Source organism: Hypanus sabinus, chromosome 11 (genome assembly GCF_030144855.1).
Source record: "Hypanus sabinus isolate sHypSab1 chromosome 11, sHypSab1.hap1, whole genome shotgun sequence".
In the NCBI taxonomy this organism is placed as follows: domain Eukaryota; kingdom Metazoa; phylum Chordata; class Chondrichthyes; order Myliobatiformes; family Dasyatidae; genus Hypanus; species Hypanus sabinus.
In genome coordinates, this window is record NC_082716.1 from 105,959,578 (window position 1) to 105,983,848 (window position 24,271).

At 42.8% G+C, this 24,271-nt stretch overlaps 1 protein-coding gene across 1 annotated transcript in view; it reads left to right on the forward strand.

Moving 5' to 3' along the window:
* Nucleotides 1-24,271, forward strand: part of sae1 (SUMO1 activating enzyme subunit 1) — a 209,580-nt gene that overhangs the window by 102,888 nt on the left and 82,421 nt on the right. Inside the window, exon 6 of the mRNA XM_059985018.1 lies at nt 22,787-22,889. Within this exon, the coding sequence (XP_059841001.1) occupies nt 22,787-22,889 (103 nt within the window). The remainder of the gene's footprint in view (nt 1-22,786; nt 22,890-24,271) is intronic.

The window sequence follows — 24,271 nt, forward strand, 5'->3', positions numbered from 1 at the left end:
GATTTTTACTTATGTATGTGAAAGATGTAAGAATTAAAGTCAATTCAGTTCCTTGGAATGTGGGAGATTAAGAGGTAATTTGATAGAGGTATACGTTAAAAGAGGTATAGATAGGGTCATTGCAAGCAGCTTTTTCCACTGAGGTTGGGTGTGAGTACAACCAGAGGTCATGGGTTCAGGGTGAAAGGTGAAAAGTTTAAGGGAACATGAGGGAAACTTCTTCACTCAGAGGGTGGTGAGAGTGCAGAACGAGCTGCTAGCCCAAGTGGTGCATGCTATTTCTATTCCAATGTTTCAGAGAAGTTTGGATAGATAGATAAATGGTAGGGTTATAGAGGGCTATGGCTCCAGAGCAGGTCAATGGGAGTAGGCGGTTTAAATGGCTTGGCCCAGAGCAGATGGGTTGAAGGGCTTGTGTGTCTGTGCTATACGTTTCTTTGACTCTGACTTTAAAATTACAATTGCTAAAATCTCATTAATTCAACTAATACCTTATTAAAACCATAAAAAACTGATTCTATTGCATCTCTTTGTTCTACTATAAATGCCTGCAAGAAAATGAATCTCAGGATAGTATATATGGTGACATATACATACATTAACAATGAAGTTAGTTTGAACTTTGACATTTCAAGTTGAGAGCCGAAACAGCGATTCCTTTTCCTCTACAGGGGTGCTACCTGACCTGCTGAGGTCCTGAAACTGTTTTCTTTTTACTGTGTTAAACCTTGCTTGATTTTCTGTGCGCTAGCCAGCAACCTAATTCTCCTCTGCAAACCTCTGTCCTGTAAAGCTGAGACTTTATAAAGCATTGGCCTGCTCACATTTGTGGTGGATTGCGGGCAGTTCTGGGCCCCTTACCTAATAAAGGATGTAATCGTACTGCAGAGGGTCCAGAGGAGGCTCTATGAGAATGATTCCCAAGCATGAAGGGTTTAACATTTGAGGAAAGTTTGATGGCTCTGGGCATGTCCTTGCTGGAGTATAGAAGAATGAGGAGGAATCTTATTGAAATCTTGAATATTGAAAGGTCTCGATTAGGACTTCCCAACTTTAGGTCACACAGATCCCTTGCTTAATGGTATTGGTCGATGGCCTAAAGAAGGTTGGGAATTGCCTGGCCTAGATAGAGCGGATGTGTAGTGTGGGAGTCTGAGACCAGAGGGCACAGGCTCAGAATAGAAGGATGTCCCTTTAGAATGGAGATGAGGAGGATTGATTTTAGACAGAGGGTGATGAATCTGAGGATGACTGTGGAGGCCCAATCATTGAATATATTTAAAATGGAGGTTTATCCGTTCTTGAATAGTCATGGCGTCAAAGGTTACCAGGAGAAGGCAGGGGAGAGGAGTAATAAATCAGCCATGTTTGAGTAGTGTAGAGCACTCAATGGGCCAAATGGTCTGTTTCTGCTCCTGTATCTTGTGGACTTTCACAAGTGTTCAGTAGTAGTGTTTGGTTACTGGCTCCAGCATTGCATGAGCTCACTGTAGCAGTCACCTCCGTTTTTAAATGGTATTGAGTTACCTGAGTACGGAGACCATTACCAGTGAACCTGGCCTGTTTTCACTGACATGACACTACTACAGTTTCCAGCATTGCTGGGCTCTGCACTGAACCAGGGGTCTCGGACTCTCTTTGTGGTCTTCGTTCAGAACATTATTTGCATGCGGTTATTGTTTGCATGATTTGTTCTCTCTCCCTCTCTCTCTCTGCACAAATCTCAAGGTTGTACAATGAACTTTGACTAATTGTATGTATTGCTGACTTAATTGGGATCAGTTACCCCAACACACAGATCAGGACCTAGCATGGGACAATATGCTCAGATTGAAACTGACTGCCCAGTGTCGTTATTAGTTCTTAATACGTATGTATGAAGAATGTTTATTTCTCAGTGCCGTGGTGATTCGCTGTGCAGGTTGTTAAGCTGCATTGTTGATCACTTTGGGATAAATGTTATTTTAATGCAGCTTCCATAGACTTGTAATTTTTACCAGCTCCAAGGTTAACACTTCATTTATGATCAACACACACACACAAATGCGGGAGGAACTCAGCCGGTCAGGCAGCATCAATGGAAATGGATAAATAGTCAATGTTTTGGGCTAAGACCTTTCTTCAGGACTGGAAAGAAAGGGGGAAACGCCAGAATGAAAAGGTGGGGGAAATGGGGTGGATGACTGTACAGAAGGTGATAGGTGAAACCAGGCGGGTGAGAAAGATAAAGGGCTGGAGAGGAAGGAATCAGATGGGAGAGGAGAGTGGACCTTAGGAGAAGGGGAAGGAGGAGGGGCACCAGGGGAAGGTAATAGGCAGGTGAAAGAGATAAGAAGCCAGAATGGGCAATAAAAGAAGAAGGAGGGAATTTTTTTTTACCAGTAGGAGAAATTGATATTCCTACCATCAGGTTGGAGGTTACCGATTTATGAGCAAATACATAGAGCAAAGTTATTTTCAGTTCTGTCAGGATCAAAGGTAAGCTGCAGAAAGATGTGAACTCAGTCAGCTCTATCCTGGGCACTCGCCTCCCCAGCATCCGGGACATCTCCAAGGAGAGGACATGCCCTCTGTTCATGCTACCATTAGGAAGGAGGTACAGGGGCCTGAAGGCACACACTCAGCGATTCAGAACCATCTGATTTCTGAACGGTCATTGAACCCATGAACACCACCTCACTACTTTTTTTTTGTACTACTTATTTAATTTCACACACACGCGCACGTTCATAGATGGCGTCTATTTTGATATGTAAACGCAAGCCAGCAGCTGAAGGGGTAGCCAATCAGGACTGAAGCAAACGAATGGGGGGGAGGGGGGAGTCGCTATATATATGTGAGCACTCCCAGAGAGAAACACTACGCACTGAGGATGGCACCTCGACTGGTGATTAAACGTCTGCAAGCTAATTGCCAAGCTCAGTGAACACCGCAACGTCAAAGAGTTGAATCCAAGTTACCAATGTTCACCACCATCTCTCTCTCTCTCTCCCTGACTCTTCCTCCTTGCCTCTCCTCTGTGCCCAAGCTTTTTGCACCAAGCTATTCAGTGTTGACATTTTTTTTCAAAAATGAATGTATGCACCCCACTGAGAAAAGTTATCTTCCAGCATTTAGATTCTGAAAGCTCTCAAAGTTTTTTTTTATTGTTTTGAGTATTTTCCTGTCTTTTCTGGTTATACCATTAGTCGGTGCTGTTGTTTTTAAGGTTGCTGTATAGTTTTATGTGTACGAATCAATTGAACCTGTTATCTGAATCAGCTGCTTCAATATTTTAATCAAAAGTAAACAGATAGTGAAGGACAGATTAACTGGTCTGATTCCTTCCAGATCAATATTTCTCTTGGATTGGTTATTTGATTCAGATTATATAATTAATTTCACATCAATGCCAATAACCTTTCTCAACCTTATTGTCCCACAAGCAACAAAATGTTTTTGACATGACAAATAGAACACACTAGAAACACTCAGCAGGTCAGTCAGCACCTGCAGAGAGAGAAAAAGCAGGTTCACAGCCCAAAAAAAAGGTTCCTGGACCAGAAATGTTAACTGTTTCTCTTACTGAAGTACAGAATCTAAATCAGGTTTAGCATATTTCATAAAATTTGTTGTCCCTTGTGACAGCAGTAAAATGCAATACATAACAATAAAGCAAAAACGTAAATTATATGATACAAATGTATAATATAAAGTAGTTGAATTAAATAAGTTGTGCAAAATAAAAATTAAAAACTAGTGAGGTAGTGTTCATGGGTTCAATGTCCTTTCAGAAATCTGATGGTAGAGGGTAAGAAGCTGTTCCTGAATCGTTGAGTGTGTGCCTTCAGGCAGGAGAACAAGGCATGACCTGGGTGGTGGGGGTCATTAATGATGGGCGCCATTGTTTTGAGACATTGCTCCTTGAAGATTTCATGGAGACTGGTGCCCATGGTGGAGCTGACTAAGTTTACAACTCTCTGCAGCTTATTTTGAACCTGTGCAGTAGCCCCCCCCCCCCCCCCCCACTGTCCCGGAGGGTGATGCAGCCAGTTAGAATATAGCCGCTATTGTAGCTTCTTTCTAACTGCATTGGTATGTTTGGCCCTGGATAGTACCTCAGAGATATCGACACTCAGGAACTTTTTCCACTTCTGATCCCTCAATGAGGACTGATGTGTATTCCCTCGGCTTACCCATTTTGAAGTCCACAGTTGTTCTTTGGTCTCAGTGACGTTGAGTGCAACGATGTTACTGCGACACTACTCAATCAGCTGATGTATCTTGCTCTCGCGCAATTCTGCTAACAGTGGTTGTATTGTCAGCAAACTTGTAGATGACATTTGAACTATGCCTAGCCACACAGTTGTGGGTGTAGAGAGAGTAGAGCAGTGGACTGAGCACACATCCCTCAGGTGTGCCAGTGTGGATTGTCAGTGAGGTGGGGATGCTATTTCCACACAGATTGTGGTTTTCCAGTTAGGATCTGGTTGCACAGGGAGATACAGAGTCCCAGATTCTGTGGCTTTTCAATCAGGGCTGTAGGAATGATGGTGTTGAATGCTGAGCAGTAGTCAGTAAACAGCATCCACACATCAGTATTTGCATTATCCAGGTGACCCAAGGCCCCATGGAGAGCCAAGGAGATTGCATCCACTGTAGACCTATTGTGGCGATTGGCAAAGTGCAGTGGGTCCAGGTCTTTGCTAAGGCAGGAGTTGATTCTAGCCATGACCAACCTCTCAAAGCACTTCATCACCAAAGGTGTGAGTGCTACTGGACGACAGTCATTAAGGCAGCTCACCCTGCTCTTCCTGAGCTCTGGTATAGTTGTTCCTGACTGACCACCTGTGTGTTTCCAACCTTGGCTGGCTTCTCTTTTGATCACAGCAGGCAGTAGGCAGTTTAAATGACTCGGCACAGACTAGATGGGCTAAAGGGCCCATTTCTGTGCTGTATTTTTCCATGACTCATATACAGTTTGTCTTTTAATGTTTCGTTCACTTTTGAAGTGCAATGGCAGTTATTGGGAACGTTCCAGAATGAATCTCCTTACTGTAATCACTGAGTGTCTATGATATCTTCAAGACTTCAATCTGTAGTGCTCTGTAGTTTAGGACAGTGATGAATATTGCTGGCTCAGCTTGAGGTGTTGGAATATATCAAAGACAACTCAGAAGCGACAGCCTGACTGCTCAAACCTCATCACATCACAGTCACTCACAAACCAGTAGTGACTTTAAGGCTGCATCCACACTAGACCGGAGAATTTTGAAAATACCTCCGTTCACATTAAAACGGGTATTTGGGCGAATCTCCTCCTACTGGCCATGCGCAGGTCACATCTACAGAAAACAGGCGACGTGTTTGGTGTCGAATCTCGCAGTGAAAGTGTGCGTTTGTGCAGTTACAGACTAGAAAAACTTAAAAGGAAATTGCCAAACGACGGACAGCTGTTGGCTCTCGTGCAGGAGGACTTAAAACTTAAAAAAAACACATACTGGAGCGTGTGGAGGCAACCGTCCGGGAGTTCACTGACAGTATGACCCGGCTGACGACGAACATTGAAGAACTGACTAACTGTTGCATTAATAAAGCACTTTGTTAAATGTATAAAACATGTCTGCATCAGTATTATCTTGTATTTCCATACAATGTTACATTAGGCTGTTACACATCTATTGTCAGAGAAGTACTTGCATGAATAGGTAAACCACCTTCATACAAGTGAGGACAGAAAACAGGGCAAAGTGAGTATACTTATTTATTCAGTAAGTTATGGGTCAAAGTATTTGGTGAGTACATTTCTAACTCTTCTGGCTTCAGTCTCGTTGCCGCCTGTTCTGAAATTGTTAGGTTGTGTGGGGGGTTGCGTTCAAGAAAACAATGAAATGCCACACTGCAGCCACTATCTGTTCCAGCACGTCATGACAGCGTTTTTGGAAATCTCTGGTTACCCCGTGCACACTACTCTTGCCCAAGTGGCGTTTTCAAATTTACACACTCTGGAGGGCGTTTTAGAAAAGTTCTGTTTTCGGGGGAGGAAAATTCCATTTCAGAACGAAGAGAAAAGCTTCGGTTACAGATTTATCCAGACAAGTGTGGACGTAGCATAAGGAAGCTTGTCTCAAGAAGCAAGGTACCAGTAAAGACAACTGACAAGAGCAATGTGGTGTACAGGATCGCCTGTGGAGACTGCAACAAGAACTACATTGACTAGACAGGAGGTCAACTCTCACCTTGTTTACGGGAACATAAACTGGCAGTTTGAAGACATGCTCCACTGTCGCTGATCTCAAGTCAAGTCAAGTCACTTTTTATTGTCATTTCGACCATAACTGCTGGTACAGTACACAGCAAAAATGAGACAACATTTTTCAGGACCATGGTTCTACATGAACAATACAAAAGCTATACTGAACTACGTAAACCAACACGAAAACTACACTAGACTACAGACCGACCCAGGACTGAATAAAGTACACAGAACAGTGCAGGCATTACAATAAATAATAAACAAGACAATAGGCACAGGAGAGGGCAGAATAAAACAGCTGAATGGCGGCGTCTGGGATTCTGACCATTTCTGTACTCCCGCTGAGTATTTTGTTGCCACAGATGTAGTCCAAGTTAATGTCCATTGGAGAGCAGAATGGACGAGAGAGCCGACCGGCTAGAGCTTGCCTTTTTCCTGGCACGGACTCCTCACTTCCACCTCCTCGCACACCACTTATGATGTCCCCACCTCCGGGCACCGGCATGAAGCAACTGAGGACTGCAGGCCCAATTCCCTCAGCAAGCAGATATTGGAGAGCAGAATGGACAGAAGGGCCAGCTAGGGCTTACTTTCTTCCTGGCACGGACTCCTGCCCGGTCACCTTGCTTCTGCTTCCTCACACACCGCTTTCAACGTCCCTAACTCCGGCCACCGGCATCAGGCGACTCCAAGGACTGCAGGCCCAATTCCCTCAGCAAGCCGAGGTCGCACAGTCTAACCAACAGATTTTCATGAAGGTTTGCTTTTGGGCGATCTCTGTATTGTAGCAGTATCTGGCAATGGTAGATAGTCACTCTGTTATCCATTGCACTAAACTCTAATTGTGCCTTAAAATTAAATTTAAAAACTAAATTAAAGTAGCACCAGATCCGAAAGACCACTGCTACCGTGTACCGTGTTGCCTTCTCAATACTTCAAGACCGAGAAGGACACCACGGAGTTTCTGGAGCAGACGTGAAATGTTTTAGAAACGAGGTTCTCTTCTGAAAACTCAGTAAACAAACGCTGAAGTAGACACTATCTGTGAACCCCTAAGCGCCAAAGAAATGCAAGCCAATAGGTCAACTGACCGAGGCAAGCGAACAGGGGCTTCAACCCCCCCCCCCCCCCCTCCCGAGAGAAACACTGATAACGGTGCACTGGGGATGTCACCTCAACCGCTGATGAAACATCTGCAACCTATTGCAAGCTCGGCAAACACTGCAACATCAAATGCTATATAGCGTTTGGCAGCTGTGGGAAATGGAGGATGAGGGTTTAGGCACAACACCTTTGCTTTGTTGCTTTCTGAGTGGCTAACTACCTGTGACTGCCTTAGCCACAGATATATTGGGCATAAATCACATGTCGAATCACCAAGTACACAAGGTGTTAAGGAAAACAGAGGTCCATGAGGAATGCGGAATTGGACTCTGGATTTCCTGTCAGTTCAGATTGGCAGCAACATCTCCTCCGTAACCTCCATCAGCATAGGGGAGCGTTCTTACCCCCTGCTGTACTTGCTTATGACAGTGTGGTTAAGCACAGCTCCAATGCCAGATTGAAGCTTGCTGACAACACCACTGTGGTAGGCCGAATCAGAGGTGGCAAATCTGTCTGAGCAGTAGCACAACAGCAGCCAGTCATTTAATGTCAGCAACACCAAGGGCTGCTGTAGGAAGAAACTGGAGGTCCACTGGCCAGTCTTCAGTGGGAGATCAAAGGGAACTTTAAATTCCTCGATGTTATCATTTCAGAGACCCTGCACGTAAATGCAATTACAAAGAAAGCACGGCAACACCTCTAGTTCCTTAGAAAGATTCGGCATGACATCTAAAACTTTGACAGACTTCTGTAGATGTGTCATGGACAGTATATTGACTGGCTGCATCGTGGCCTGTTATGGAAGTACCAATCCCCTTGAACAGAAAATCCTACTGCAAAAGATCCTGAATTTGACCCAGCCCGTCACAGATAAAGCCCTCCCCTTATAAAACATTATCACAAGAAAACAGCACCCAGCATCAGGGATCCCCACCACCCAGATCATGCTCTCTTCTTGCTGCTGCCATCAGGGAAAAGGTACAGGAGTCTCAGGACTCACGCCACCAGGTTCAAGACCAGTTCAAGAACCCTGCACCATCAGACTCCTGAACCAAAGGGATAACCATTCAACTTCACTTACTTCATCATTGAAATATTCCCGCAAGCTATGAACTCATTTTCAAAGACTTTTCACCTCATGTTCTCGATATTTATTGCTTACTTATTATTATTATTTCTTTCTTTTTGTATTTGCACAGAATCGTTATCTTTTGCTCACTGGTTGGACATCCATATTGTGTTCTGTATCTGTATTAAATCTCTTCTGTATTTATTGAGTATCCCCACAAGAAAATGAATTCAGAGTTGTATATGGTGACATATATGTACTTTGATAATAAATTTACTTTGAACTTTTAAACTTAGAAATACTAGTAGACTTTAAAGTTCAAAGTAAATTCCCACTGCTGCCTGTAAGGAGTTTGTACATTCTCTCCTATGAACCCATGGGTTTCCTCCCACAGTTCAAAGACGTACCAGTTAGTAGGTTAGTAGGTCATTGTTAATTGTCCTGTAATCAAAGTATATACATGTCACCAAATCTTGCAGGCATTCACAGTAGAATGAAGAAATACTATAGGATCAGTATAAAACTACACACAAAGATTGACCAAGGTGCAAAAGAAGACAAACTATGCAAATACAAATAAAAGCAAATAATAATGATTATAATAAGTAAATAAATGACACTGAGAACATGAGTTGTAAAGTGAACCTGTAGATTGTGAAATCAGTTCAGAGTTGTTGTGAGTGAAGTTATCCACACCGGTTCAGGAGCCTGTTGGTTGTGGGGTAATAACTGTTCCTAAACCTGGTGGTGTGAGACCTGAGGCTCATTGTGTTGAGTGAAGTTATCCACACCGGTTCAGGAGCCTGTTGGTTGTGGGGTAATAACTGTTCCTGAACCTGGTGGTGTGAGACCTGAGGCTCATTGTGTTGAGTGAAGTTACCCACACTGGTTCAGGAGCCTGATGGTTGAGGGGTAATAACTGTTCCCGAACCTGGTGGTGTGGGACCTGAGGCTCATTGTGGTGAGTGAAGTTATCCACACTGGTTCAGGAGCCTGATTGTTGTGGGGTAATAACTGTTCCTGAACGTGGTGGTGTGGGACCCAAGGCTCATTGAGGTGAGTGAAGTTATCCACACTGGTTCAGGAGCCTGATGGTTGTGGGGTAATAACTGTTCCTGAACGTGGTGGTGTGGGACCCAAGGCTCATTGAGGTGAGTGATATTATTCATACCAGTGTGATCTGGGACCTTAAGGTATCTGTACCACCTTCCCCAATGATAGTGAGAAGAGATCATGGCCTGGATGGTGAGCCAACCTAGATATGGGGCAAGGATTCTTTTTTAGACAGAGTGTTAGGTATCGGAAATACCCTGTGAAGACAAGTTTGATAGAGGTTCTCAGGTAGGGAGAGAATGGAGGGGTACTGATGTGTAGGCAGAAGGGATTAGTTTAGTTAGGTACTTAACTACTAATCTAATTAGTTCAGCATAATGTATGGGTCGAGTGTTCCAGTGATGCACTGTTCTACGTTGTCCAATGGGCAGCAAAGGGATGATACACAGAGATGCTACCTCAGGGCTCCAACAACTCAGGTTCACTCCCAACCTGTGCTTCTCTTAGTGGTGGGTTTGTATCTTCTCCTGTAACTGTGTGGGTGCTCTGGCTTCCTCACGCATCCCAAAAAATAAGCCAGTTGCATTTCAGTTGTGCATTGTAAACTGTTAGGGGATTTAAGAACACGCCGGCCTTCATCGGTTCTGAGAGGTTGTACTGCAGTTTGGGATGTTGGTGGGGCCACCTTTGAGTATTGCATATAGATCTGCTTGTCTTGCTTTAGGGAAAAATATTTTTAAACTAGAGAGAGAGAGTGCAGAGATTTACCTGGATATTGACTGGACTTGGGTGAAGAGGTTGTGTTTATTCCTTAGAATGTAGGAGATTGAGGGCTTACTTGTATAAAGCAGGAGTCCACTGACTACTTGCTCAATGGTATTGATCCATGGATTAAAAAGGTTTGGTAACTCCTGATATAGGGGTATGTAATAGGATAATGATGGGCAGGGACCAGATTGAAGGCACGTAGGAATGGGGTGCTAAAAAGAAACATAGAAAACCTACAGCACAACACAGGCCCTTTGGCCCACAAAGTTGTGCTGAACATGTCCCTACCTTAGAAATTATTAGGCTTACCCATAGCCCTCTATTTTACTAAGCTCCATGTGCCTATCCAAAAATCTCTTAAAAGACCCTATCGTATCCACCTTCACCACAGTTGCCGGCAGCCCATTCCACACACTCACCATTCTCTGCATTAAAAACTTACCTCTGACATCTCCGCTGTACCTACTCCCCAGCACCTTAAACCTGTGTCCTCTTGTGGCAACCATTTCAGCCCTGGGAAAGAGCCTCTGACTCTCCACACAATCAATGCCTCGCATCATCTTGTACACCCCTATCAAGTTAACTCTCATTCTCCGTCGCTCCAAGGAGAAAAGGCCAAGTTCACTCAACCTGTTTTCATAAGGTATGCTCCCCAATCCAGGCAACTTCTTTGTAAATCTCCTCTGCACCCTTTCTATTGTTTCCACATCCTTCCTGTAGTGAGGTGACCAGAACTGAGCACAGTACTCCAAGTGGGGTCTGACCAGGGTCCTATATAGCTGCAACATTAACTCTCGGCTCTTAAGCTCAATCCCACGATTGATGAAAGCCAATGCACCATATGCCTTCTTAACCACAGAGTCAACCTGTGCAGCTGCTTTGAGCGTCCTATGGACTCAGACTCCAAGATCCCTTTGATCCTCCACACTGCCAAGAGTCTTACCAGTAATACTATATTCTGCCATCATATTTGACCTACCAAAATGAACCACTTCACACTTATCTGGGTTAAACTCCATTTTCCACTTCTCAGCCCAGTTTTGCATCCTATCAATGTCCCGTTGTAACCTCTGACAGCCCTCCACACTATCCACAACACCTCCAACCTTTGTGTCATCAGCAAACTTATTAACCCAAGAGTCAGACATGTGTTAAAGATCAGACACAAGAGATTTAAAAGGGATATTAGCGGCAACTTCTGCACATGAAAAGTGGAATGAGCTGTCAGGGATAATGACTGAAGTGGGCACATTAACAACATTTAAAAATGATCCAGATATGTGCATATGGAGGAAGGGTCTAGAGGTCTAGCCTGATGGGACTAGCTCACTGGACAGCACAGTCGCATGGACAAGTCAAGCTGAATCGCTTCTTTAATAATGGGGTTGTGTACATGTTGTTTGTATATTGTATTTAAGGTAGATACTTCTGTTTATTTTGTAATATGACTGTAGCTCATTGTGGAGTGCATCTTATTCTGATCCGTGTGTAGTCTGAAGCTAGCTTTGGGGGTAATTAAAGATGATATGTCATAGTGCCAAATAAAAATGCCTTTGCCTTTAGTTAGAGGGAGAGATAGAGACTGCCAGGAGTTCACACACTGGACAAGAATAAGTACAGAGCTATCATTGTGTTTGCTTGTACATGTAATTTTATAAATATTGGCACATTGAGGAGCCCTATCTGCCCAAAGCAACTGGTTTTAGGGAGCCAGTAACCTGCCTTTGCCCCTTCCCCTGTCAATAGCAACTGTTCTGCCAGGCTTAGTAGCCAAGCCACATGTGAAGGCCAGGAGCTGGACTTGGTTGTCAGAGGCTGTTTGAGGCGCATGTCATGAGGAGCGTTTAATAGGTAGTGGGAGCTTATCCCCATTACCACCCACAGCTATAACAAACTTTAAGGAACACTTGCCTTATAATTGTATTTATTGTGATGAATGCATGCTGAAAAATAAAGAACTGTCCATTGTGTTTAGGAGTACTGAAATGAACTGATTCCATTGAGACTTGCTTCTGATACGAATTCATTTAGATACAAAACATTGCCATTAAGTAACTTTTAAAGCAGTATTCCTAAGAAAATAAGTCCAAAGATTCAGGCTGAAGGCTGAAGGACTCTGGAGTTGAACAATAATAGACCCACAGTGATGGTTAAAGCACAGCATCTGATTGAGAGATTAAAACGATGACCTAAATAGCAAACAGCAAAGCTCACAGCAGCCAGATTGGGTTACAGGCTCCTTGGTTTCCTATTGAACACAAATGCTGACTTTAAATCCAAAGAATTCTGCTCTTAGTCTACCTTTGTACCCTACATCAGCTTTCAGAGGACCCATGTTTTCCGTATCTTTGTCAAACCTAACTTTTCCAAGAATGCGGAATTTTATTGAGGAGTTCAGATAACGTTCTGTGTACGAAGGGGGCTCAGGACTCAATGAGATTATAGCCTTGAGATTAACGCTATGTATTTCCTTTTCACTTTGTTTTTCTTTTCGCTACAGAGGGAGATGCTACAGTGTTATAGAGTCAGAGAAAAGTACAGCACAGAAACGGGCCTTTTGGCCCATCTACTCTGTGCCAAGCCACTTAAACTACCTACCCCCATCGAGTTGCTCCCGGACCATAACCCCACGAATCGTACCTATCCAAACTTCTCTTAAACATTGCAAGTGCCACTTGCGCTGGCAGCTCATACCCTCTTGAGTGAAGAAGTTTCCCTCATGTTCCCCTTCAACTTTTCATCTTTCACCCTTAACCCATGACCTCTAGTTGTTGTCCCACCCAACCTCAGTGGAAAAAGTCTGTTTGCATTTATCCTATCCAGACTCCTCGTAATTTTGTATACCTCTATCAAGTCTCCCCTCAATCATCTAGCTTAAATTTCCAAAGCAAATCAGGTAACCATTGTACTCACAATGTATAGGGATAAATGCATGTTTAAGATGTTCATAAACTGCAGCCTTCTGAAGGATACCCAGTGTTGCTACCTTTCTCTAATAAATGCTAGGTTAGTTCAGTTCTGTTGGCCCTCCACGAATATGATTCTCCACACGTGAGCATGGACAGAGTTAGCCAGAGGTGTGAATCCCACAGATTCATTACTCTCTGGCTAAAGAAATCACTTCTCATCTCCATTACAAATGGATATTCCTTTACCTGAGGCTATGTCCTCTGGTCATAGTCTGCCCCAGCATACGAAACATCCTCTCCACATCCACTCTATTGAGGTCTTTCAGCATTCGATGGGTTTTGAATGAGATCCCCCTCATTCTTCTGAATTCCAGTGAGTACAGGCCCAGAGCCATTGAACGCCTTTCAAGCCCGGAATCATTTTTGCGAACCTCCTTTGAATCCTCTCCAATGTCAGCACATCTCTTCTTATATAAGGGACCCAAAACTGCTGACAATACTCCAAGTGAGGCCTCACCAGTGCTTTATAAAGCCTCAACGTTACACCCTTATTTTATATTCTAGTCCTCCTCAAAATGAATGCTAACATCATATTTGCCTCCCTCACTGCCGACTCAACCTGCAAATTAGCCTTTAGTAAATCTTGCACAAGTACTCCTAGGTAAGTCCCTTTGCACCTCAGATTTTTGGTCGTGAACTGGACTGGTATAAAAAAGGTGACTAAAAGCGAAAGATGTTGGGTGTTTGAAAAGAAGAAAGAAGCAGCGAGGTATAGGGGGTGAATCCCAGACCTTAGGGCCACTGTTGAAGGACCTCTGGCTGATAGAGTGAATTAAACTGAAGTGTGCGTAACAAAGAAACTTGGTGGAGGGCAGAGATCTCGGAGCATTGCAAGATGTTTCAGAGATGGGGAGAATTTATTTAATTAAATTTGTGCCATCTGGCATGGAAGCCATGACAGGCTCTTCAGCAAAGATTGTATGCAGCATACAACTCTTGAGATCCTTCTTCCCACAGCCAGCCACAAAACAAACAAAAATCATGGAACCCATTCAAAGAAAATCATCACCCCACCCCCCCCCCCACACACACACACACACACACACACACACACACACACACACACACACACCACACACACACACACACACACACACACACACACAAATAAATAAACCACACAAACAGCAAAAGTATGAGCAGAAGGCACTGAATATAAAACACAAATCAAGAGTCCAGGCATATTCAGTTCAGTTCAATCTAGAGCTATGTCATTCGTTACCTGCAGGCCATTCAAAATAGCAACAAAAAAAGGAGCGACCAGAAACACACCATATTTTGAACTATAGAGTCCAAACTGTGTCAATTAAATCTTGCCCAAGATCAGGGACTCCAGCACAGTCATCTGGAGGCCTGGAGCGAGAGACCATTCAAATGCAGGGACTTTCCACTGGCAGCAGGGAACTACAGGCTGGTAGACAGCACTGAACACCCGCTCGCCATCTGCTCCCACCTTTCCACTGGCTTATCCCCATTACCACCCCTGGCTATAGCAACCTTAAGGAACTCCTGTCTTATCACTCCTAACGTATTAGTGTAGCAATTGACAAGTAATGCTTTGTAGGGTGTTTTCATGAGACATAATCTATTTAACACAAATGAGTTAGGCTGATCTTCATCATCGAGCTGGATTATCTGGAGCTAATTGGCATTTGTGGGATTGTCCAAATTCTGATTGAAAATTCAGAAGTAATCTTCCTTAATCAACATAACTAAGACCAAACATTGTAGCACATGCAGAGAAGATTATAGCTATGATGATGAGCAATTATTAAAATGGTCCATTGCAAACTGCACACTTCTAATGAAGATTGCCCTCTAATATGCTGCCTATATATTATTCAAGTTTGTTCCATGCTCTCTGCTCCTACTGTACCTCTCAATTCTTGCTGTTGACATCTTATGGATCCCAAAAACATAAATTTAAAACCCTTGTCTTTAACTCATTGATACCATTCAAAGTACTATTCAAAGTAAATTTATTACCAAAAATTCAAATGCGTCATTATCTACTACCCTGAGGTTCATTTCAGAGTTTGTCTGCATAGCATCATAACCAGGACTTGTGATATGCACCACCTACCACCTGCTCCCATGGCTTCATGTGACCCTGATTGGGGAGTAAAGCAGGTGCTACACCTTCCCCAAGGATGACCAGCAGGCTAGCAGAGGGAAGGAGCCCCTTACATCTCTTTTGGTTGAGATATACTGTATCTCCACCCCAACTCAGATACTGATTTTAAGTTTATACAGATCCAATCCTGCCAGCTCTACAATTTCTTATGCAAGTGGAGGAATGAAATAAACATGGAGAAATAATTGTTCAGTACTTTCAAAGGCATTGTGCCTTTACAGGAGCATTTCTAATAAGCAGCCTCTGCTGTAGATGAAGGTTACCTTAAGAATTGTTAGTTATAAACAAAGCAGAGATTGTGTGATCTTATTGGTATAAAGAATTTCTTAGGTGTTTGCGTTGCCGCACTTTTTTGGACTACGTTTTGCAAAGCTTCACCTGTTCAAAGTAAATTTTATTATCAAGGTACATTTATGTCATCATACACAAACCTTAGATTCATTTTCTTGTGGACATTGTTACGTACTCGTGGCACGTGACAGTGGTACCCTTGTCACGTGACTGGAGTTGAAGCTATACTGGACTTGAGGTAATGGTCTTGTGATGGTGGAGTGACATCATTTTCCTGCCAGTAGAGGTCATGTGACAGGTTTTTTTTTACAGGGTATAAAAGGAGGACCCCTCCCTGTGAGGAGGGGCAGTTCGTAGCTGGATTTGCCATGTTGACTTCATGCCACTGCATGATTTAATGTGATGACGCAGTTTAGTTGAAAGATGAAGTATTATCTAAAGCCTAAAGTTTAAAAGGTCATTGCCAGCAGTTTCTTTACAATACTGCTAGTTGAGAACCAGTGGAGAGTGAAGATCGAAGTTTGGGAGTTAAAGATCGAGGAGAATCGATTTCGACGGTGAAACGGGTTCAGCCTTGTTTGATCCTTGTTCGGAAGGAATTCGTTGACTGTTCTCATGTTAATCCCTGCGAAATAGCAGAAAGGATTGAGGATAGTGTTATAAAGGAAAGGTCAGTGCCTTTAAGCCGTTTCGTTTCGTAAATTCTTCGTGGGAAAAGTTCGATTTTGGGAACCGAAGCAACACGACGTGAAAGAGAATTTAAATCGTCTTAAAAAGTCTCTCCCTTGAATGGACTGTGAGCATTTTGAACTTTTGGCAATACTACTTTAAAGAACTGTTTTTGCAACATTGCTTTAAGAACTGTTTAAGCTGCTGCACAGCAGCTGATTTCCGGTTACGTTAGTGATTTGTTTACTTTTGGGGGGTTTGTTTTCAGTGTTTAATAAACGTGTTATTTGTTATATAAACCCTTGTCTAACTCATATATTTATTGTTGCTTGAATCCGTAACAACATACTCAATAAATCCATAGAATAATAACCATAACAGAATAACAGAAAGACTACCCAAATTGGATGTTCACCCAGAGTGCAGAAGACAACTAACTGTGCAAATTACAGAAAGAATAAATAATAATAAATAAATAATAAATATTGAGAACATGAGATGAAGAGACCTTGAAAATGAGTCCACTGGTTGTGAGAGCATTTCGGTGATGGAGCAAGTGAAGTTGAATGAAGTTATCCCCTATGGTTCAAGATGGTTGAGGGGGTAATAACTGTTCCTGAACCTAGTGGTGAGGGTCCTTAGGCTCCTGTACCTTCCTCCTGTTTGCAGTAGCAGAAGGAGAGTATGTCCTAGGTGGTTGGCCGGGTGGGGGGGGAGTGTCTCTGATGCCGCTTCCCTGTAATAGCATTTCATATAGATATGCTCAATCGGAGGGAGGGCTTTACCATTTCAGTATTAGGCCAGAGATGCAGCCAGTCAATATACTCGCTGCTACACAACCATAAATGTTTGTCAGAGTTTCAGATGTCATGCCAAATCTCTGAAGTCCTAAGGAAGTGCTGTGCTTTCTTCATAATTGCCCTTAAGTGCTGGGCTTGTGTGCCTGTTTATGTTGACTTTCCCTACCTGGTTGGCTCTATTCAATTTTCAGCAAGGAGTCGGTGCTAGCAGCTGGCATAGGCTCTTCTGCACTGTTCAAGATTTTAACAGCTTTGCGGTTGTGTTTAACCAGCGTAATTAGTGCAGAGTTAACATTGGAAAAACACACCTGTAGTATCAGAAATCGTGTTTTTTCTCGGTAACCTCAGTAACTGGCTGCATCACCACTTGGTGTCGGGATGGCAAAGGCACAGGATCAAAGTAAGCTGCAGGGAGTTGTAAGATTAATCAGCTCCATCGTGAGCACTAGCCTTCATAGCATCAAGGACATCTTTAAGGAGTGGTGTCTCAAAAAGACATTCTCCCTCATTCAGGACCCCTATCATCCAGGACATGTCCTCTTCTCATCAGGAAGGAGGTACAGGAGCCTGAAGGCACACACTCAATGATTCAGGAACAGCTTCTTCCCCTCTGTCTTCCAATTTCTGAATGAACATTGAACCCATGAACACAACCTTGCTATTTTTTAATCAATTTTTTGCACTACTTATTTAATTTAACTATTTAATAGATATACTTACTGTAATTTACAGGTTTTTCTCTATTATTATGTGTTAGATTGTAGAGCTGCTGCGAACTTGACAAATATCACGACGTGTGCCGGTGATTTTAAACCTGATTCTGATCATTCTCAGTTAATCCTCAGCCCATGGACATGATTGTGTGCTTTGATGCACATCAGTAGTAAGAGTGGTGATCAAATATTGAAGAGGACTGTAAAGATAACTTAGGGATGGATGGTGAAAAGGCAAAAATAACGTGCAGTTGGACTGTCAGGAAGGGCAGGCAAATGATAGGACAAAATTGCAGTCAGCAGGGTGAGTAGCTGTGTATTAGGGATGCAGAGTCAAAAAGGGTAGTAAATGTGGTTAACTCAAAAGTGTTATATCTCAGTGCACAGAGTATAAAAAATGAGGTGGATGATCTTGTTGCACTATTACAGATTGTTAGGTATGATATTGTGGCCAACACTGAATTGTGACCGAAGGATGGTTGTAGTTGGGAGGATGGTTGTCCAAGGTTACACCTTATATCAGAGGGATAGGAAGCTAAGCAGAGAGGGTGGTGTGGCTCTGCTGGTAAAAAAAAGGCATCAAATCAGTAGGAAGATGTGCCATAGGATCGGAAGATGTTGAATCTTTGTGGGTTGAGTCAAGAAACTGCAATGGTGAAAGGACCCTGATGGCAGTTATTTATAGATCTCCCAACAGTAGCTGGGATGTGGACTACAGATTACAACAGGAAATAGAAAAGGCTTATCGAAAGGGCAACATTATGATAGTCATGGGAGATTTCAATGTGCAGGTTGGTGATGGATCTCAAGAGAGTGAGTGTGTTGAATGCCTATGAGATGGCTTTTTAGAGCAGTTTGTCGTTGAGCCTACTATGGGATCAGCTATACTGAATTGGGTGTTACGTAATGAACCGGAGGTGATTAGGGAGCTTAAGGTGAGAGAACCCTTAAGAGACAGTGATCACAATATGATTGAGTTCAGCTTGAAAGTTGAGAGGTAGGAAGTAATGACATAGCAGTATTTCAGTGGAGTAAAGGAAATTACTGTGGTATGAGAGACGAGTTGGCCAAATTAAATTGAAAGGAAAGCTGGCAGGGATGACAACAGAGCGTGAGTTTCTGGGAGGAAATGAGGAACGTGTAGGATTGATGTATTCCAAAAACAAAGAAATACTCAAATGGCAAAATAGTACAACCGTGGCTGACAAGGGAAGTCAAAGCTAATGTAAAAGGAAAAGAGTGGGAAGTCAGGATTGGGAATTAGTGGGAAGTCAGGATTGGGAAGCTTTTAAAAACCTACAGAGAGCAACTAAAAGAGTCATTAGGAGGGACAAGATGAAATATGAAAGCAAGCTAGCAAACAATATTCAAGTGGTTAATAAAAGCTTTTTCAAGTATGTAAAATATAAAGGAGAGATAAGGGTAGTTATAGTACCACCGGAAAATGAGACTGGAGAAATAATAATAGGGGTCAAGGAGATAGTAGATGAAGTAAATGAGTATTCTGCATCAGTCTTCACTGTGGAAGACACTAGCAGTGTGCCAGATGTTAAAGAGTGTGAGGGAAGAGAAGTAAGTGTAGTTACTATTACAAGGGAGAAGGTGCTCAAAAAGCTGAAACACTTAAGAGTACATAAGGTTCCTGGACCAGATGACCTGCATCCTCGTGGTCTGAAAGAGGTGGCAGGAGAGATTAGAGAGGCATTAGTAATGATCTTTAAAAAAACCATTGGACTCTGGCCTGGTGCCAGAAGACTGGAAAATTGCAAATGTCACTTCACTCTTTAAGAAAAGAGGGAGGCAAGAAAAAGGAAATTGTAGAGCAGTTAGCCTGAACTCCATATTTGGGAGGATGTTGGAGTCGATTGTTAAGGCTGAGGTTATGGAGTATTTGCTGACACAGGAAAAGATAGGACAAAGTCAGCATGGTTTCCTTAAGGGAAAACCTTGCCTGACAAACTTGTTGGAATTCTTTGAGGAGATTACAAGTAGGATAATTAAAGGGAATGCATTAGATGTTGTACATTTGCCTTTGACGAAGTGCCACACATGAGGCTGCTTACCAAGTTAAGAGGCCATGGTTTTACAGTAAAGTTACAGAAATGGTTAGAACATTGGCTGATTGGTAGGAGGCAGCAAGAGGGAATAAAAGGATCCTTTTCTGGTGGTCTGCCACTGACTAGTGGTGTTCTGCAGGGGTTGGTGTTTGGACTGCTTTTTATGCTGTATATCAGTGATTTGGATGATGGAATAGATGGCTTTGTTGCCATGTTTGCAGATGATACGAAAATTGATGGAGGGGCAGATAGTGTTGAGGATACAGGTAGGCTGCAGAAGGACTTAGACAGATTAGGAGAATGGACAAGAAAGTGGCAAATGAAATAGAATGTTAGGAAGTGCATGGTCATACACTTCGGTAGAAGAAATAAATGTGCAGACTATTTTCTAAACACAGATGATATCCAAAAATCTGGAATGTAAAGAAACTTGGGAGTCCTTGTGCAGAACAACCTACGTGGCCTATAAAAGGTATTCAGCCCCTCACCCTGAGAGTACAAAGATTCAAAGGTCCAATTTAGTTTCAGAGAAATGTATACAATATACATCCTGAAATGCTTTTTCTTCGCAAAACATCCACAAAAAGAGTACCCCCAAAGAATGAACAACAGTTAAATGCCCAAAGACCCTCCCAGCTCTCCTTCCTCCTGTGCATAAGCAGCAGAAAGCAACAATCCCCTTACCCCCACAAGCAAAAATAAACATCGGCACCCACCACAGAGCACTCAGCAAAACAACAGCAAAGACACAGACTTGCAGTTACTCCAAAGACATCGCATTTCACCTGGTATGCGACATACCACGGCACGCTCTCTCCCTAATAAGAGAGAAGGAGGTGTCACTGTTTTACCAGCAAGCAGAGAGACATAACAAACAACTAGCTGGTTTATGATGCTGAAGGTCCGTTATGTCACTTTTTTCGAGCTCTGTGCCCAAAGATCTCGGGTCTCCAGGCACACAACCGTAGATGTTTCGATTCCCCCGACGACACACAGGTCTCCTGCCGTGACACCAACCCTTGATCTGTCCGAGATCCTAGGCTTCCAAATCCAACCCGGACTCTTAGGCTGAGCCCTTGGCGTGCCGAACAGCGGCCGGTTGTGAAACCCCGAGAGAGGGTCCCTTTCCCACAAAGAACCGAAGTCAGAGTGGAACTCCAGGTCAGAGTCTTCAAAAGAATCCAGAAAGGGAAAAATGAAGATATTAAAGATGGAAATAGAGCTTCTCATGTTTTATTGTTTCACAACATTGAATCACAGTAGATTTAATTTGGCTTTTTTTTGGCACTGATCAACAGAAAAAAAAACTCATGTCAAAGTGATCTAAATTAATTACAAATATAAAGCAATAAGTAATTGATTGCATAAGTATTCACCCTCCCCCTTTTAAATTTAAACACAAAATCATAACTGATGCGGCCAATAGGTTTCAGAAGTCACATAATTAGTTAAATGGGGATCACCCATGTGCAGTCATGGTGTTTCAATTCACTGCAGGAAAAATACACTTGTATCTGGAGGGTTCAACTGCTGGTAAGTCAGTATCCTGGCAAAATCTATACCATGAAGACAAATGTGGAGTACCATGAAGTGTTTCCAAGCAACTCCATGAAAAGGTTATTGAAAAGCACAAGTCGAGATGGATACAAGAAAATTTTCAAATCACTGAATATCCCCTGGAGTATAGTTAAGTCAATCATCAAGGAATGGAAAGAATATGGCACGGCTGTAAATCTGCCTAGAGCAGGCTGTCCTCAAAAATTGAGTGACCGTGAAAGAAGGGGACTAGTGAGGGAGGCCACCAAGAGACCTGTGACAACTCTGGAGGAATTACAGGTTTGAGTGGCTGAGATGGGAGAAACTGCACGTAGAACGGGTGCTTCACCAGTTGCAGCTTTATGGGAGAGTGGCAAAGAGAAACCCACTGTTGATAAAAAGCTCACATCTCGGCATGTGGAGACTCTGAAGTCAGCTGGAAGAACATTCTGTGGTCTGATGAAGCTAAAATTGAGCTTTTTGGCCATCAGACTAAACACTATGTTCGGCGTAAGCGAAACACTGCACGTCTTCAAATACACTCCATCCCTACCGTGAAGCACGGTGGTGGCTGCATCACGCTGTGGGGACGCTTCACTGCAGCAGGTCCTGGAAGGCTTGTGAAGGTAGAGGGTAAAATGAATGCAGCAAAATACTGGGAAATCCTGGAGGAAAACCTGATTCAGACTGCAAATGTACTGTGACTTGGGAGAAGATTTGTTTTCCAGCAAGACAATGACTCCAAGTATAAAATACAGTATAAAATTACACAGGACTGGCTTAAAAACAACAATGTTAATATTCTGGGGTGGCCAAGTCAGAGACCAGACCTCAATCCAGTTGGTAATTTGTGGCTAGACTTGAAAAGGGCTGTTCATTCATAATCCCCATACAATCTGACAGAGCTTGAGTAGTTTTGTAAAGAAGAATGGGAAAAACTTGCAGTGTCCAGATGTGCAAAGCTGACAGAGACCTATCCACACAGACTCAAAGCTGTAAATGCTGCCAAAGGTGCAACTACTAAATACAACTAAATCCACAATAAAGCATGAAAACTTCCAAGGAGGCTGAATACTTTTTATAGGCACTGTAAAGGTCAACTTGCAGGTAGAGTCAGTGGTGAGGAAGGCAAGTGCAACGTTAGCATTCATTTCAAGAGATCTAGAATACGAGAACAGGGATGTGAGGTGTCAAAAGTTACAGGGAGAAGGCGGGGCAGTGGGGCTGAGGAGGGGTACAAAAAGAATCTGCCATGTTTGAATGGCAGAGTAGACTCGATGGGCCAAATGGCCTTGTTCTGCTCCTATGTCTTACTGTTTTGGAGGTATCAATTTGTCTCATTATGTTCCTGAGCTTGATTTCTGCTTTCCTTGTTTTTCTTGATGCAGACAGTGAATTTTTGCCACCTCAAAGAGGCTCTAGAAGTGGATTGGAGCAACGAGAAAGCTTCCTCTCTGAAACGAACCCCAAGCGATTATTTCCTACTTCAAGGTAAAGGGGCAGCCTGTGCACTGTGTAACTGGGTAGTTTTTTAAACTTCCAGTCCTTCTGAGTTGCGTGCAGGTGCTGTAGTCTGAATCTTTCATGTACTTTATAGTGCGACACTTAACCCCCTTGTGGTGCCTTTTTTTTATTTAATATTGGAATTGCATTTGTTATTGTCACATGGACCAAGATAAAGTGTAAAGCTTGTCTTGCATACATTTCTATTCATTACACAGTGCATTGGGGTAGAACAAGGTAAAACAGTAACAGAATGCAGGATAAAGTGTAACAGCTACAGAGAAAGTGCAGTGCAGGTAGTCTGGTGTCGCATGAACAAAGTCACCATAGAGAAGTAGCAGGTTGATATCAAATAGTATTTTTGTTCAACAAAATGAGATGCAGCAGGCAGTATATTGAGACCCTTTTGGAGGACAAGGCCTGCTTGACCCAATGTTACTTGACATCTTATATGTTAAAGATCAAAGGACAATTCCATATTTTTGCAATGCATCCACAGTGTTTCCTTTGATCTACATACAGCCTTCACACCTTCTGCTTCATATACTCATGAGTCACCCAAATGAATCTTAAATCAGCATTGTCTGGTCTTCCAATTAACTGTAGCTCTTAGGAACCCATCATTCAGAGCTGCATTTTCAATTTAATCTACAGTCTTTATTCAGATCTGAAGATTAGTGGCTGAAGTTAGTCATTGAAATTATTTGCTATATGTGCTGAACCCGAAAAAAACACCCTAACATAGACAATCAGATGCAAGATCATAACGAGATAGATTGTGATGCTAAAAGGCCAATTTATTGTACTGGAGAACTCTTTGATAGGAGTAGAAGATTTCTTTGAGCCTGGTGATACATGCCTTCATACTTCTGAATCTTCTACATATTGGAAGAGGACATGATAATGTGGTTAACTGGATCAGCAAGTTTGCAGATGACACCGAGATTAAGGATGGAGCAGACAGCGAGAAAGACTATATCATGGCTTGCAGTGTGATCTAGATCAGCTGGAATAATGGGTTGAAAAATGACAGGTGGAATTTAATACAAACAAGTGCGAGATTTTGCACTTCAGTAGGACAAATCAGGGTCGGTCTTACACAATGCATGTTGAGGAAAGGGATCTGGGAGCACAGATCTGTAATTTATTGCAAGTGAATTTCAGTGCTGTAATTTCCTATGACTGTATCTTTGAGCCTGCTGATACATGCTTTCAGACTTTTGTATCTTCTGCCTGATAGAAGAAAGAACGTCCAGGGGAGTGAGCCCTTTGATTATGCTAACTGCTTTACTGAGGCAGTGAGAAGATTTTGGCATGCTGCTCTTTGAACAATACTAGCAAACCAGTGGTTGTGGCATCTGTTTTATGAG